Source organism: Notechis scutatus, chromosome 6, assembly GCF_049901735.1.
Source record: "Notechis scutatus isolate UNSWTSFEM ecotype Mainland chromosome 6, rNotScu1.2, whole genome shotgun sequence".
Lineage (NCBI taxonomy): Eukaryota > Metazoa > Chordata > Lepidosauria > Squamata > Elapidae > Notechis > Notechis scutatus.
Genome location: NC_142014.1, coordinates 44027323 through 44044174, shown reverse-complemented (window position 1 = coordinate 44044174; position 16852 = coordinate 44027323). Strand labels below are relative to the sequence as shown.

The 16852-nt window shown below is 34.3% G+C and overlaps 3 protein-coding genes across 22 annotated transcripts in view; 2 read left to right on the top strand and 1 right to left on the bottom strand.

Moving 5' to 3' along the window:
• CEP290 (centrosomal protein 290) overlaps positions 1-1428 on the top strand; it is a 72380-nt gene extending 70952 nt beyond the window's left edge. For all 6 annotated transcript variants that reach the window (XM_087968051.1, XM_087968046.1, XM_087968050.1 and 3 more), the window contains one exon: positions 815-1428. In XM_087968051.1, coding sequence (XP_087824177.1) covers positions 815-1003 — 189 coding nt within the window. In that variant the 3' untranslated portion in view covers positions 1004-1428. The remainder of the gene's footprint in view (positions 1-814) is intronic.
• Positions 626-8780, bottom strand: RLIG1 (RNA 5'-phosphate and 3'-OH ligase 1). Its single transcript, XM_026693598.2, has 7 exons — positions 8634-8780; positions 7642-7759; positions 5902-5997; positions 5313-5429; positions 3612-3809; positions 2856-3025; positions 626-2486 (listed from the first exon to the last, which is right to left on the bottom strand). The coding sequence occupies exons 1-7, from the start codon at positions 8721-8723 to the stop codon at positions 2304-2306; spliced, it is 972 nt and encodes a 323-aa protein (XP_026549383.1). The 5' UTR covers positions 8724-8780; the 3' UTR covers positions 626-2303.
• Positions 8692-16852, top strand: part of ZC3H11D (zinc finger CCCH-type containing 11D) — a 31128-nt gene continuing 22967 nt past the window's right edge. For all 15 annotated transcript variants that reach the window (XM_087968069.1, XM_087968062.1, XM_087968067.1 and 12 more), the window contains exons 1-2: positions 8692-8820; positions 12075-12158. In XM_087968069.1, the coding sequence (XP_087824195.1) occupies positions 12087-12158 (72 nt within the window). In that variant the 5' untranslated portion in view covers positions 8692-8820; positions 12075-12086. The remainder of the gene's footprint in view (positions 8821-12074; positions 12159-16852) is intronic.

Genomic DNA, 16852 nt, shown 5'->3' with positions numbered 1-16852 from the left:
CTTCGAGGGCCGGATCAGCATTGTAGTTCTCTGCAGGCCAGTGGCGAGGAGGGGGCAGTGGGGGGGCAGGATGGATGCCTCCTGCAGTACTCTGCCAGCCAAAATGGGGTGCGGGAGGCCTGCATGTACCCACCTTATGCCTCATTTTTGCCTTCCATGGCCACCTGCAGCACTCTGACAGTCGAAAATGGGCCCCATGGCCCATTTTCCAGCTCATTTTCAACCCATTTTTTGACCCAGTTTCAGCGGGCAGAGTGCTGCAGGCCATGGAGAGTAAAAAAAAGGTGAGGGGGGACTGCATGCAGACCGTTTCCAAGCTGGCCCATGGGCCGGATTTAAGCACCCTGCGGGCCGAATCCAGTTTGACACCCCTGGTCTATAGGCTTAGAAAATATTGTGGCATTGAAATCAATTGTTATATACAGTATTTCATTACTAAACGTTCAGATACTTTTCAAGTTAAGCAAAATAAAATTTTCAAGACAAATTTCCCTTATATTGGACTGTAAATGTAAAAAAAAAGAGGCAAAATGAAGTTAATATTGTGAAGAATGTATTAAATACAAACTGTTTAATTCTTGGTTAAATTGATCTTTTCTACCAAAAACCATTTTTCAAAATGTCAGATTAGAACAAGAATGTGTATATGTTTTTATTCATAGGGCATGAAGAAACCTAGAACACATTTTGAATATAGGAAAAGCATAATAAGATATAATAGATTGTTATATCTGTTGAAATTAATGGATTGTACTGAACATACTTGTGTTTGTGTGTTTGTTAGGATTAATTTATAAAGTTTTTTTCTCATTAGGAAGAAATCAAAAAGCTTAAAAATGAATTGGACCACTTTGATCCAGCCTTTTTTGAGGAAATCGAAGATTTAAAATATAACTATAATGAAGAAGTTAAAAAGAATATTGTCTTAGAAGAGCAATTGAAAACACTTTCTGAAAAATTTGGAGTTCAAGTAGACATTCCAGGTAGAATTTCTGTTGACTAAAACATTTTCTGTTGAAAAAACATTTCCAAGATACTTGCCAATACTGTGTATTTAAGGATAAATTAAATATATGACATCGAAAATGAAAAACATGCTCATGAGGTATTTCCCACTTATTTTAAAGTCAATAAAATGCAGATTATTTCTGCTATATGTAAGTCTTATACTGTACAGTTTCTTTCAAGTCTTAACAAAGTGCCTGCCTGCTTAATCTGGTTTAGTGCTTCCACAAGTTTAAAGACAAAAGAAAGATTAAAGGAATTATAATAATGTAAATTTGCTACTTCTAAATTGTGCTAATTTATTAGTATATATGTATATATTTTCTATGTTTGAATAATATATGAATTGTGAATAAAACAATACATTCCTAATTTAAAATGTTTAAGACAAGTTATGTTGAATAAAAGTGTTACAAACTTGAAGATCATTTTTCATTAATTAGATGTTCTTGAATAAGATAAAATGCTGCTTTGTTTTGACAGAATTGGAGTTATGCTTCCTTATATCTGCTCCAGAAAATTAGATGTTCTACATCAGATTTTAGGAGCTCCAAAGGGGCCATAGAATAACAAGTCACTGCATAAGCAGATATCTGTTCATGATCCTAATGTACATAAAATTCTACTACAAATATTATAAAGTTATTTATGATAATTAAAATCTCTATAAATGAAGAACCTTATCTAAACATTTTAAAAGAGATGCCAGAATGGGAAGTTGTTCCTTATGTGTTCATAATTAGTGCAGGTATTCCTTTCTAAAAATAAATACATGGAAGCCTGGAATCAGACCGATCCTATATATTTGAAGTAAAATGACTTACTTACACTATTCATGACTGATAAATATTGAAAAATATTCTCCAATGCTGGTAGCAGTATGTAAACTACCACAAGATTTTACTGTAAGGTTATATAGTTTCTAAAAGTTTTCTTCTTTTATGCCTTCACTGCATAAAATCTATTAAACTTAAATATTACAGTGCCAGCAAAAATGGATACGATTTTTTTAATGAGATAAAAGAACCTGTGAGATTAATAGTTAACTTTCACTGCTTGAAAAAAAACATGTTGCATATTTCACCTTTAGGAACTGAAGGTTTTCTTTATAGCTTTTCTACTGAAGTTTCTCCAGTTATATATGTACGTGTGTATGTGTGTGTGTATTTACAGTCAAGAATATGTAGACATAATACAATTTATATTACATTTCAACAAACATTTTAAACATCTTTAGATTATTATAAATGAAGAAGCAGGCATACAGATGATTCAATGTATTTTCTGAAGAGACCTGGTCATAAGTCACTTATTATATCTCTAAGACTACTGAATCTTTGTCCATCCAACTTTGAAAAATAATGAAAAAGAGTCTTTGGTTCAAAGTTGTACTTGGCTCTATTGAAAGTGACAGTAATTGGTTTTGATGCCAAAGAAGGATCCACAATTGGCCAAGACAAGCCAAGATGATGTCTGTGAAGCTATTTGAAGAAAAAAAAAGAAAAGCAGTTAAAATACTATTTTTAACAGTATAATTATTAATGACAATACTTGCATAAAAATATGTGAAGAAACAAGCAAAGAAATAAGACTATGAAAAGTATTTGAAAGAGATAACTTCAAAAAGCATGTTAAAGCATTAAAGCAGCTATGTTCTTTGAAAGATATACATTGTATCTTTTGAAGGCTTTTCTCATGCTTTCCTTTGTACTCTTTGTACATGTACACAGAAATTTTCCTTTCTTGGCAAATATGCATATTTAAAGGTAAGAGTAACATAAGCTCCAGGACACTAGGCTTTCTGAACATTAAAAAAAATCACAATTTCTTAATGAAACTTGCAGGATTACCTTGATTAAATTTCCATCAGGACAATGCCACACAATCCCTTCAATCTTCCCCTCTTTGCATCCATCAAGCCAAGCCAATATATCATTGTGATTTATTGATGGTGCATTTTTAATCTGAAATGTTCCATGTGGCACAAGAAGATGTATAGGATGTTTCTTGTTTCCTAAACCTATTAAAACATTCAAAAACTTATGACTAGCATATTTTATTTTATTACAGAAACTCCTCATATTAATCTGAATGGTTCCTTCTTCAAAATCCACTATATTATAATACTTGCTTCCATAATTTACTTCTACCACTATATGTATCTAGGTTTTTCATTTATCTTGTCTAAGAGGTCACTTCGATTGAATTGTCTAATAGTTTATTACAATCCTTTATTTCATCAAAGTCATAGAGCAACGTTATTTTTACAATTGAACGCTTTCAGTACATAACCCAACTACTAGAATTGGGAAAATTATTCCTGTTGCTTCATAATTCATTGGTGCATGTACATAGCACCTGTCTGCAACTCTTTAGATTTGTCATATATGGCTGGGCCTTACAAGGTCCATGCTACTTTAAACAGTTCCAGACAAATGCTATGTTCATGCTTTGAAGCATTGGATTACCTTTCTAATTAACTTCATTACACTTTTACTGTGTGTTTTTCATTTCTACATTATTACATTTGTAATTTTAGTGTAATGGTTTTGCTATATATTGCTATATATATCATCTGATTTTTTTTAATGAGTTGAAGTGCTTACCATATGGATTTGCATTAATATTTGTTCCAATAAGTTCCAGTGTTTGCTCTGTAAATTCACTTAAAGGTACTGGACAGATTTCTAGAAGATCAGGTTCCTCAGCATGATGCTTCAGAATGAGAGCAAGTTCATACTCATAATCAACAGCAGAAGAATGCCAACAATATAGTTTGCTGTTTTTTTCTACTGGCACCCAACCTGATTATTATGAAACACAATGTTAGTATTGTCTTGAGACTGATTGAGATTGATTTGACTTGATATATGAATAAAAATATTAGTGCAATAAATATAAGTTTTATTGCATACAGAAAATGAGTGATTGAAAAATATTCACTAATCAAGAATGGGATTTTACTAAGATCAAGTTTTATTTCAATTCAAAAAGGAAAAACTCCATAGCTTATTCTTGTGTTTTGAAATACAAAAAATCATGAAACATTTTTTTTTCACTTGGAGCACAGAGGTATTCAAAATTAAGTACTCCTAACTCAAAAGTCAAGGAACTACATGACTCACAAAAACTAACATCTAGAAACCACCATCATCAATAGTTTAAGAACAGCAAACAGCCGACTATAATACATTTTTTAGGAACCATCCTAACACTCCCTATCAGTGATTCTGGCTAGTGTACATTTAAAAACATTTTGAATAATGAATATGAGTATGTATAAAAAAACAGAAGGATTTTCATGGTAAGGATTAACCTTTTACTCTCAATAGGAAATAAAGTATGATTTGTTAACCATCTGCATTTTCTTTCAAACAGTATTAAAACAGAATATCAAGCTTGTAAGAACTAGTGCAACTGTTGAATGCTTTACAGATATGTGAATTTCACCCTCAGAATGCCCAACCAGCGCAATCAGTGCTGGGAATTTGGGGACTTGAAATCCATATATCTGAAGAATGCCCATACTGGGGAAGGTTAATCTGATGGTTAAGGTGAAGGTTAATCATAGGATTGCCTCTAACTAATTTTTGGCAATTGGTATATTTGTTGACAGCATTAGTAAGTTATTTGGAAAGAATTCTATTTTTAGTATAATGCAGACCACAGTCCATTAACAATTTTCACTCTGAAGTTGTGGTGAACAATTCTCAGGAAGGAAATGTATATTTTCCAGGTAGCTACTAACATATTAATGTTTCTTTTGCTTGTATTATGGGAAGCTGTTAAATGAGAACAGTCAGGATAGGATGTTTTGCTCAATTCACCTGAATTCATCTAGTTTCTCCTCTCCCCCACATAATTTATCTTTAAAATGGAAGGGAGGTCTTAGCATCACTAATAAAATGATAAAGGAAACAAAAGGTTTTTTTTACCTAATATTTTACTTTTGGAGAGGGAAAAATAAATTTGAAAGTTCATGAAAGAAAAGTTCAAAATGAAAGTGTTTTTCATGACATATTTTGAAGATCAGGAAGAAATAGGATTTTCCTAAGAAAGAAGAACATACAATTCCTTTTCTTCTGATCAAGTAGGCAGAATTAACTTTGTACTTTCCAATTTGATGTACAAATCACCACATATATCCCTTACATGATACAGTACCATTATATCTGACTTCATTTAACTAATTTATAGATTTTTCTAAAAACAAATTTCTAACACTCTAAATGAAATCTTTTCTAAAAGGAAAGATGACTTTAGATGTTTAGAATAAGGATTTATCATATTAAATAATATTTTTATACCTGGAATGTGTCCGTTTTCATCAGGAAAAGGCTTTCCATTGCAGTACTCTATGTCCTTGGCTGGAATCCAGCATTCAGGGACAGACCTGAAATCATCTTCAATATTCCACGTAAATCCTGTAGGCAAGAATATTAACACCTTTGTAAAAGTTACCATTTAACTATCTCCTGCCTTCGAACAGGTTTACAATTTAGGATAAGTAACAAGTAACAATTTGGCAATGACAATTCTTTTTTTGTGTGTGTATCAATTTTTCATTGCTATTAGGTTGCAAATATAACTGCATCTACTTTTGCTGCCCCATTTAAAGTTTCTGAAGTGTGTTTCATTACTTTCACTGACAAAATGGTAACTAAAGGATATTCAAACTACTTTTATTTATTTAGCATATGGCATATCATACATTCAAACTACTAATTCATTGTAGCAAGGCACTTCTATAATTAGAACTTGATCAAAACATTTCAACTTACTGGTAATCAGGAATTGATATTCTCTAGATAATTCTTCAAGGACAGAGGGAAACGTAAGATGAAATGCCTTCATTATCAGTTTTTTGTTACAATATGTATCAGAAAAATCCCCTACCTTTTGAGTGTTCTGCTGAGTACATAAACTGCTTAAACTTCTTCTCGGCTTGCTTGTTTGGTTTTCTATCAAGTCGGGCCCAAAGGTATGGATGACCTACAATGAGATTGAAAGTTTGATTTTTTTTTTCCAATTATTTCATAAACAAGGTGTGAGGTATTGTTGAAGCAGCATATATCTACAGAAATAAGCAAACGTGATATGAGCATATAAAAAATAATTCATGCTTAGATTCTGTAAGTGGATGCACTATTTTGAATTGAAATAACAGCAATCAAGCATAATCCTGATTTTTCACTCTATATTTTTGCTTTCCTGAGTCTAAGTATGCTTCAATTCTGACCATCAAAGTATTGTTATCTACACATTTCCAATTGTTAGTATTTTGACATAGCTATCAGTCTTCTCATCCCTATATTTAGTGGTAAGATAAAGAAAATGGAAACAAGAATCATCCTTATCACATACCCTTTCTTATTCTCAAATGAATTACACATTCAGTAATTTATAGTAGCTCTTTTGTTCACTAAAATGTCCTAAGAATGATCACATGTTCTATTGGTTTTAATATATTCTATATTCAATCATGATTCACAAAATCAAAGGTCTTCTTATATCCATTGAAATAAAGGGAAACCTATTTCAGTACTCCTGTTACTTTCCACATTATCTCAAGCTAGCTATATTCTATGTATGAATATTTTTCTTAGTAACATCTTGACAAAAAGTTTGCCTACATCAGAAATAAGTGGAATGGATGGGCATCTGTACATTTTCTTCTATCACTATTCCTTCCTGGTTTTTTTGTCTTTCATCAGTATCACTTAATGCTGATGTTCATTGAACACCCATACCATAATTAATGTTTTTTTTCCAGTTTTGATCTTGTTATGTATCTTTATATAATTATCTCCAGAGCTATTATTGAAGTTTGACACTTTCAAGATATTTTTCTTAAAATAATTGGAGCTATTGAACCTTTCCACTACATCAAGGTAACAGTTTCCCAGAAAAGGACAATATATTTTACAAGACAATCCTGGAGAAATTAAACATTTGTTTGTAAACCTTATTAATTTCATATTAATATTAATTTATTAATATTAGTTTCTGTTCTCAAAATCCTTATAGTATTATAAATTATCACTAAATGAAGTTTTACAAAGAAGTGAACATGTATATTAGAAAACCTAGTGTTAATGTCTAAAAGATGAGTAGCCTACACATGCTTGGCTATTTCTATCCTTGTCATATTCTAGACTAAGCAATTATCCAATAATACAGATACTGTTGTTTAGCAACAAACTGCATTTAGTTGATCTAAAAAAAACCCAGACCCTGCACTTGTGGGAAAATGCCAGGAAGAAAAAAAATTGTAAGAGATGGTGGTCTTCAACTAAAAGACTGCAAGATAAAGCTCTGAGATATGGCTATATTTGGAATTTCTTGGAATAAGATACCCATCTAACACAGGTATTAACATTCAGAACCTTCATAGACACATTTCTGCAGCTTAGATAGCATACATGACTGTAGACTGACAGCTACATTATACTATTCAAATTGAAGTCTTACTAGGAAACAGCCATGCTGAGCAGCAGAACACGCTTGCCGGCATTGTTCTATACGTAGAAAAGGAACATCCTAATTTTGAATTATTCATTTACAAAAATGTGCATGCTACCTCTTCACATACATAATACCTAGTACAGTAACATTTTAAATTTAATTCTATATTACCTTTGTATGTAGTTATATAACAGCAAGTTCCATCCACCTTTTCTGTTGGAATTGCATTGTATATATCTGCAGCTAAAGCCTTTTTATTAATTGAGTTGGTGGCCAACACTTTAAAAGTCTGAAAAGAAAATGATCATTGTAAACTTTTTGGCAAATGTAGTCTTCTTTAACACTTTAAAAATTTCTATCAAAGGGTTGTTGTTGTTGTTTTAAAAAAAGATGACCCCAGTAAAGTAGCTGAGTCTCAGTTTGAAATTAAAAACATAACCAGCAGAAAATTAAAAACGGAGGTGGAATGTTTGTTGTAATAATCTGATGGGATAAAGTTTAAATCTTCTGAAAATTCTACTTGTCCAAATACAGTAGCTTTTATGAAGTAAATTTATTAAATTAACGGATGGTAGCTGCAAAGTTTTGTACCAACAGAAATGTTTGGGGGAGCAATATTTTGCCAGCTAAAGGGTAACCCAGGATACATTATTTTCCCTGAAAAACCTACTCTCACAAGGAGATAAAAACCTAAGGAGGTGAGTTCCAATTTGCCAGCTTCCTTTTGAAGCGTCAAGACTATTTCACTGTTTGTAAAGTATTTTCACCTAAAAAAAAGGCCCATCAGTACCTAAGTAATGCACAAGGATGCCGTCCTGAGTATAAAAGCAGCTTCTGTTACCTCCGCGAAGTAAACGTGGCAGAGATTTTGGAAGAGGTGAAGCGACTCTACCTCTTAATCCAAAGTCGTTCCTTGCCGCACATCCACGGCAGCTTCACGTGGGCGTGCTGCAAAACTGGGCGAGAGAAACCGGCGCAAATAAATTCTCCCTGCAGGTGCTGCAGGTTGTTTTTCGCGCAGCCAGGCTCGTGTCTGGTTCTATTATGACCCGCGACCGGTCCGGAAAAGTCAATATCCAATTCTCCGCTTGAGACTTCCCAGTTTTTCTTTCTGACAGGCCCGCGGTTCCCTTCACCCCGGCGGGTAACTCCGACCCCAGTACCTGGCGCTCCCGCTTGGCCGAGGGCTCCTCCTTCACTTGAGTGACGAAGAGGCAGGGCACCTTCTGCTGCACCGAGCCCAGGCGACTCATGGCCCCAAGAACGCGGCCCTTCGCCCCCTGCAAGCGGGAAGCCTCCTATTCTCAACTGCTGCAAGCCGCTCCTTGAGCAACAACAGACGCGGCGGGGGTAAGTCTCACTGAACAGATTTCTGGGAAATGTAGTCCAAGGCCGGATCGAGATAGGCTCCACACCTTTCCGAGTGCTCTATTCGTTGAATTAGAGGAGGCGAATTATTTTGATCGCAGTTTTCATCCATTGTTCCTCCATCATCTCTTACCAACCAGGTGCTCATCAGATGTATTAAACTACAACTCCCAGCCAGCACGACTAGGATGTTAATCTAAAAGGAAAAAGATTACGTAATATACGCGCCCCACATAACCACTTCTTTGTTACAGCTTTAATTTTTGGAAGTTGAGTTAGCGTTTAGAACTGACCTCGATCTTGGTGGTTTAACCCTTAAAATATTTCAGATTTTTTTAAAAATGGTTTGTATGAAGAATTCATACAGACGCATTTCGTGCAGTCGAAGATTATTAATATTTAATAAGAGGGATTTTTTTTTTAAAAAAAAATCATGTACCTTGCAATAAAATCAAGAATGTGTATTGTTTTGTATCCTAAAAAAAGTATGTTAGTTTTTAATACTTTGGTTCTCAAATCAAAATATTGTGCCGTTCAGAATCATTTTCCATTTGCTTTAAATATTTGGGAATAGTTAGTAACTATCGTTTATCAGTGAAGAATATATATTATTTTTAGAATTCACCTGCTTGCATTTACATTGTATTGTTCTTTGATACAGTGACATTTAGGGTGGCAACTTATATAGGACTAAATAAAAAATCCAAATCCAATGTTAGATGGCAGCAAATTCTTTTCTGCCATCCAGTGGTCCTTAACATGTTTTCAGCCCAAAGATCTACAGTGCTTGAGCTATATACGTAGTTCAGGAACAGCAATGTGAATTTTTGCACTTGTTCCTTGTATTGTCAGTAATGGCCGGTATTGATTTTGCAATACTACCTAATGTCTGTTTTTATCACTTTATACAAATGACTGAGTCACTTACAAGGGTTAAAACAGGAAAAAAAAAAACACATATAACCTCCTTCGCCGCACCCAAAGATAAATAGCCCCATGCACAGAAAACTGGCACATTGAGTTTATCTGTTTACCTGATCCAAGTCCCTGGGGAAACAGCCAGGTCTTCAATGCCTTACAAATGTGTAAGTGTAACTGAATTGGGGGCCATCCAAATCTTCAAGGCGACACTGTTCAACAGAATTAGGCTCTTATCTGAAGGGCCATTCAGAAATGCTGCATTCATTATACAGAGGCCTCCTTTGAAAAATTATGCATGGCTTCTATAAGATATAAAAGCAGTCTTAAGTGTGAAGCCATTGATTCATAAACATTCCTTGTAAAGTTTCTGTCTGTGCATTAGTATCATGCTTCCCAAACCACTTTGAAACAATGAAAATAATTATAATTAATTAATTATTTCTTACACTCCCAGAAAAATATTTACACAATTTCACAAGTTTAATTGTTACCATTTCTAACATTTATCTCTGGAGTAGCTCCTGTATACTTAGTTACATTTACACCATCAATTATTTGTTTATTATGTATGTATGTATTTATTTATTTATATCTTGAGTTATTTTTGTAAATACAGGTAGTCCTCAACTTACAAGACTTCATTTAGTGATCATTCAAAGTTACAACGGCACCGAAAAAAGTGACTGATAACCATTTTTCAAAGTTACAACCTTTGTAGCATCCCCTTTGTAGCATTTTTGTGATCAAAATTCAGATGCTTGGCAACTAGTTCATATTTATGACCATTGCAGTGTCCTGGCATCATGTGATCACTTTTTGTGACCTTCTGACAAGCAAAGTCAATTTATCAACTGCAGTGATTCTCTTTAGAACTATAGCAAGAAAGGTTGTAAAATGGGGCAAAACTCACTTAACAAATGTCTCACTTAGCAACATAAATTTTGGGCTCAATTGTGATCGTAAGTCGAGGACTACCTATAACTCAAGGCACAAACATACATAATCCCCCTTCCTCTTTCTATTTTCCCTACAACCCTCTGAAGTGGGTTGAGCTGAGAAAGTGACTGGCCCAAAGTTATCCAACCAGCTTTTGTGCTTAAGGCAGGCCTAGAATTCACAGTCTCCTGGTTTGTGGCCTGATGCCTTAAGCTAGTGGACAGACTGACTCTCACATTCATAATTATTTTCAAGTTCCTTAAAAAAATAATATTTTAAATATGCTCTTCAAATGCTTTCCCTTATTTGAAAAAAAAAAAAGCCAGTTCCTGAACTTTAGATTTAATTTTTTTTTAAAGAAATGTGAATTCACAAATTAATAATGTAAATATTGTGATGGGACCTGCACCTACTCAGCAAAAATAATGTACTGCTCTGTTATTCTATTCATGTCTCATATATTGTAACGAATCTTTTCTTTATGGTATCTAAAACTTTATGGTTAATTCTTGATCGTTACCACTGAGAACTGATTGATTCCATTGGTTTATAAATGAATACATGAATATTTAGAACTAATGCAAGCTGCAAATATTAATGTATTATACAACAAAACCAATTGGTTTAGTTTCATGTGGCATCTTTATGGTTTCTTCTATGAACATCTCATAACATTGCACTTCATGTGTCCTTAGGGTGAATCTGCTTTAGGAGTTCCTTGTAACTATTGCAAATGTTTTTGCCACTGTTCAGTAAGTCCTTCTCCCTCCCACAGAGTGGAAAAATCAAAGCTGACCTTTTTGATTGGTCTTCTTAGGATATTTGTTCCAGTATTTCTTTGTTTTTCTCTCTAACAGATTATTTTTCTCAACCAACTCAAATATCCCCAGACAACGAGCTTTTCAAAACCTGCATTTAAACTGTGCCATAGAAACAACAAGCAAAGAACTATACTTACTTTCATGCAATTAAGCATCTATCCCATAGCTCAATACCTCTGGCAATATTAGTAGTTATTCAAAGACTCACTGATGCACATGCCATTAATAACAGGACCTGTACTACATATGTGTGCATTATGCCATGACCATAATAAAGATTTGATCGACTGATATATATATGTGTTAGTAGCGTATATGATGCCAGATAAGCTTAGGAACCAAATCATTTAAATAATTAAAATCCTGGCAAATTGGGAGTTTCTGATAGAGAAAAGATGAGGATCTTTATTCTCATTCTTGTCTCATTCTCAGTTCTGTCCATTATGAGTTTCAGAAATTCTCTTAACTGAGTTGTATTTCTTTCATACATTTATGTTATGTTGGAATAACTAGATGAGTAGATCATGTGGAAATTGCTGTCTTCTTCCTGTTTTCCAGCACTTAGGAACAATGAAAATAAGTGAGCTTTCCCAGTTTGAGGGGCCATATGATGTCCTTTGTGATGATGTCATAAGAACTAAGGTAACAATGAAAGAAATTCTGGAAGTTTGAATTTGTGCACTGTCTAGCAACCACTTTCAATTTGTGAGCTCTTCAACAAACCTTAAGAAGGTACCGTCTGTTTTACAATTAGTATAAGAAGCTTTTTGGTTAAATCTATCAACTGGAGGTTTCCCTTTAAGAGGAAATAGAACTTAGATCCTGCATTCAGCTGTACTCAGAACAAAAGGGAATATTCTTCCCATACATGTTGATAATTCCAACATTTATGCTGAGATCTTTCTAAAGGCAGTGGAGTAGAAGCACGAGAGGTGAAATGACAGAAGTTGGGGATGACTGTTTTTTCTATGTTCATTCAACCTGTGCGAAGGTAAATACTGCATAATTTATAATGGATTGCATCTATTATATTGTCATGTACCTCCCAGCTTTCCAAATTGTAAGGAATGCCAGGAAGACTGTCACAGGCACAATCAAATTCTTTTTTTCTAATTGAAAGTCATTTGCAATTACTTTCGCTGTATATATATTTCCATCGTCTATACAGAAAAGTGACAATAAAGGTTATCTTACCTTATCTTATAAAACTGCAGCCTGAATTACCTTGGAATGAATGATCATTGGAGATTTTTCAATAATAATTCTATGGCACATCAAAAGGAAATTGGAATTCCTTAAACAATCAGTATTATTTCAGATTGAGCCATGGCTACAGCAACTTTCCTTTATTCTTCCAAAATTACATCTGCATTCCACAGATTTCTCTTGAATTCTCAGTCCAGTCTATTTTCCTCTATCTGCTTCTCACATGTCTAAAATTGCCAATAATTTCCATGTTTTTCTCACCCTCCCTTTTTAAGCCTGAAAATTCTTTTATATTTAATCTTCATGGATGACAGATTGATATTCAGAGTTCTAAAAATTGATGACTGCATAATTTACTTTCCATGGATATTAGTAAATTTCAGCATACATTTGTACTATCCCCTTTCACTCTAAATAGAAAAAATAATAACATTTCTATGACCTTTTATTAGGTTTATAACTACTATTCCTTTCCTGCAATTGCTCAGAGACACTAAGGAAGCACACAGGTGTCTAACACATAGGTGTCAAACTTGCCACATCATGTTGCCATCACGTGACATATCATGACTTTTTTCCCTTCATGGAGCCTGGATGGACATGGCCTACGAATGATGCATCCGGCCTGAGGGCCACCAGTTTGATACCCCTGGTCTTCTTGCTTAAAAGTCTGTGCTGACCAATTGGCCCCATCTTCCCCCGAATATTCAATAAATCACTAGAGATGTGCTATGTTCCTTCTTGCTTCAAATGCTCTACTATTACCCCAGTGCCAAAGAAGCCCTCCCTCAGGGAACTGAATGACTACCGGCCAGTTGCTCTAATATCGGTAGTTATGAAAACCTTTGAAAGGCCAGTGCTGTCCCACCTGAAAACCATCATGGATCTGCTGTTATATCCCATGCAGTTTGCATACCAAGCAAATAGATCGACAGATGATGCTGTTAATATGGCTCTGCACTACATCCTACAAAACCTTGAAACTCCAAATACCCACGCAAGGGTCCTCTTTTGTAGACTTCAGTTCAGCATTCAATACCATCATTCCAGACATTCTTCTAACTAAACTAAAGCAGCTAGCGGTACCTGAACACACTTGTAAGTGGATCATAAGCTTCCAAACTGACAGGAAGCAGCAGATGAAGCTAGGCAGAATCACATCTGATACCTGTACAATTAACACAAGAGCCCCCAAGGCTGTGTGCTTTCTCCACTTCTCCCTATATACTAATGATTGCATCTCAAACGATCCATCTGTTAAAATACTGAAGTTTGCAGATGAAATAACAGTGATTGGTCTCATTCGAGAAAATGATGGATCCGCATACAGAAAGGAGGTTGTACAACTTGCCTCGTGGTGTAACCAGAACAACTGGAACTGAACACACGCAAAACCATAGAAATTGTGGTAGACTTTAGGAGAAACCCTCCCATACTATCACCTCTTACAATACTAGACAGCACAGTATCAACAGTAGAAACCTTCAAATTTCTAGGTTCTACTATATCACATGACCTAAAATGGACACCTAACATCAAGAACGTCATCAAAAAAGCACAACAAAGAATGTTCTTTCTGCGCCAACTCAGAAAGCTCAAACTGCCCAAGGAGCTGCTGATACAGTTCTACAGACGAATTATTGAGTCTGTCAATATTGAGTCTGCACCTCTATAACTGTCTGGTTTGGTTCTGCAAACCAACAGGACAGACACAAACTTCAGAGGATAATTAGGACTGCAGAAAAAACAATTACTACCAACCTGCCTTCAGTCGAGGACCTGTATACTGCACAAATCAAAAAGAGGGCTGTGAAAATATTTACAGACCCCTCACATCCTGGACATAAACTGTTTCAACTCCATCTCTCAAAACGATGCTATAGAGCACTGCACATCAGAACAACTGGACACAAGGACAGTTTTTTCCCAAATGCCATCACTGCTAAACAAATAATTCCCTCATCACTGTCCAACTATTTACAAAGTCTGCACTACTATTACTCATAATCTTCTCATCACTCCTTCTCATCCATCCTGTCCCACTTGTGACTGTATGACTGTAACTTTATCGCTTGTATCCTTATGATTTATATTGACTGTTTCCTAGTATGATTTGATTGCTTATTGTACCCTATGACTTTTATTAAGTGTTGTACCTTATGATTCTTGACGAATGTATCTTTTCTTTTATGTACACTGAGAGCATTTGCACCAAGATAAATTCCTTGTGTGTCCAATCACACTTGGCCGATAAAGAATTCTATTCTATTCTATTCTATTCTATTCTATTCTATTCTATTCTATTCTATTCTATTCTATTCTATTCTATTCTATACGGTTAGAAAGGCAAGAATGTGAAGAGGGCAAACCCTATGAAAGATGAAAGAAAAAAGAAAATGAATATAAGGAAGGGAAGAGTAGAGAAAAAAGTAAGAATATAATAAAGAGAAAATATACAAAGAAGTAATTTCCAACCTTCATAACAACAAGCATAAACAAATTTAGCAATCTTTAAGGTTACAATTAATTATCTCTTCACCCCATTTAAGCCATCACTTGTTTTAGACAAATCCATAAAGCATCATCTTTTCAGTCCTAACATCAGCAGAAAGTCCATAAAAGGTTTTCAAAAGCAACAACATATCTTGTTTTAACCTTGATCAAATAACCAAGCTTTATATTCCTTTCCTCTAATAGTTCTAATCTTTAGTTCATTCAAATGTTGTCATAGGATCAGATTACTCTTCATTTCTTCTTTATCCCAATGTAAATGTCAGGTGTAAGGAATCAAGAATGACAGAGTTTACTCAAAGTGGTTTCTTTATTGCTGATTGCCCATATATAGGAATCTTGTTAGACTAAAACATACTCTGCATATCTAATAGGTACACCCTGAAAAGCATTAGGGAGGGTCCACTCCAAGCCTCTTTCTGTAGATCAAAATTTCCTGGATGATTTGCCTCTTTGCTCCTTGGGAAAGAACATGTCCTCCTGTGATTCTGCACCACATTCTGCCACAGGTTTTAACAAACCTGTTTTGTAAATCCGGATTATTATTTGAATTTCCCTTTCAAATTTTAATAGCTATTTTTGTAAATTTTGTAAATTTTTCTTCTCTTCTCTTAGTCTTCTTTCTTCTCTTCTCTTTCTTCTCTTCTCTTGGTCTGATAGTTTTAAATCTATTTTCAACACCAATTTTACATCAATTTATTGTACATCTATTATTTCTCCAATGACAACTTTTGAATAAAGCTTGTTCATGGAAGCGGACATCATTACTGACATTGTTGAGATTGTGATTAATTTTTGACTCCATTCTTCAAAAATCTCCTTTGGTATTTTCATTGTAATAGCATTTTGAATTTTACAGACTTGAATATTTTTTCCACTACCTAAAATCTTTAGTCCCCTCTGTTGTCCAGTTTTTAAATCATGAAATTGCTTATCTCTGTATAGAACTGTATAAAACAGTATAAAATACATAAAAGAATATGTATATAAGGCAGATGTACAATATTCTCATGACACACTATTTATTTGTAAAAAATTTAATGTTCCATTTATAATCATCTAAGTTTTATTTACCAAATCTTAGTTGGCTTTTTGCTGCTTATTTAATATTCTTTAGGTCCTTAAGTTTATAGTTTTTAAAGTTTTTGCTGCAGTTTGAGCAAGATGGCTAATCTTTTTGTGTTTCCCTGCTCAAACTCACAAAAGACACATTGTCCTTATGAGTAGCAGCCGCACAGAGCAATATGAACAATTTCCCATTCTCTTCATATCTGAAAAGGTTGCAAGGAACCTTAACCATGGTTGCCAGTCCTGGTTTCGCTATCTTCAGTTTGCCAAATCTCCCTTGGAAATCCCAATTTCATCTTTAGCGCTCCCCCCCTTTCTCTCCGTTTATTTCCACTTTTGTTTTTAACTTTTTTTTAACCCATTTTTCTTTTATATGGCTGTATGATTTTTATTTGCAAACTACTCAGAGCCACCTAGGTAAGTTGGGTGGTGTATAAATAATAAATAATAAAATATATTGATGGAGTCAATTTTTATGACTTAGTATATGATCCTAAATTTAATGACTGAGTTAAAGAAGTTTATAAGCAGTTGTTCTAAAACCACAGATT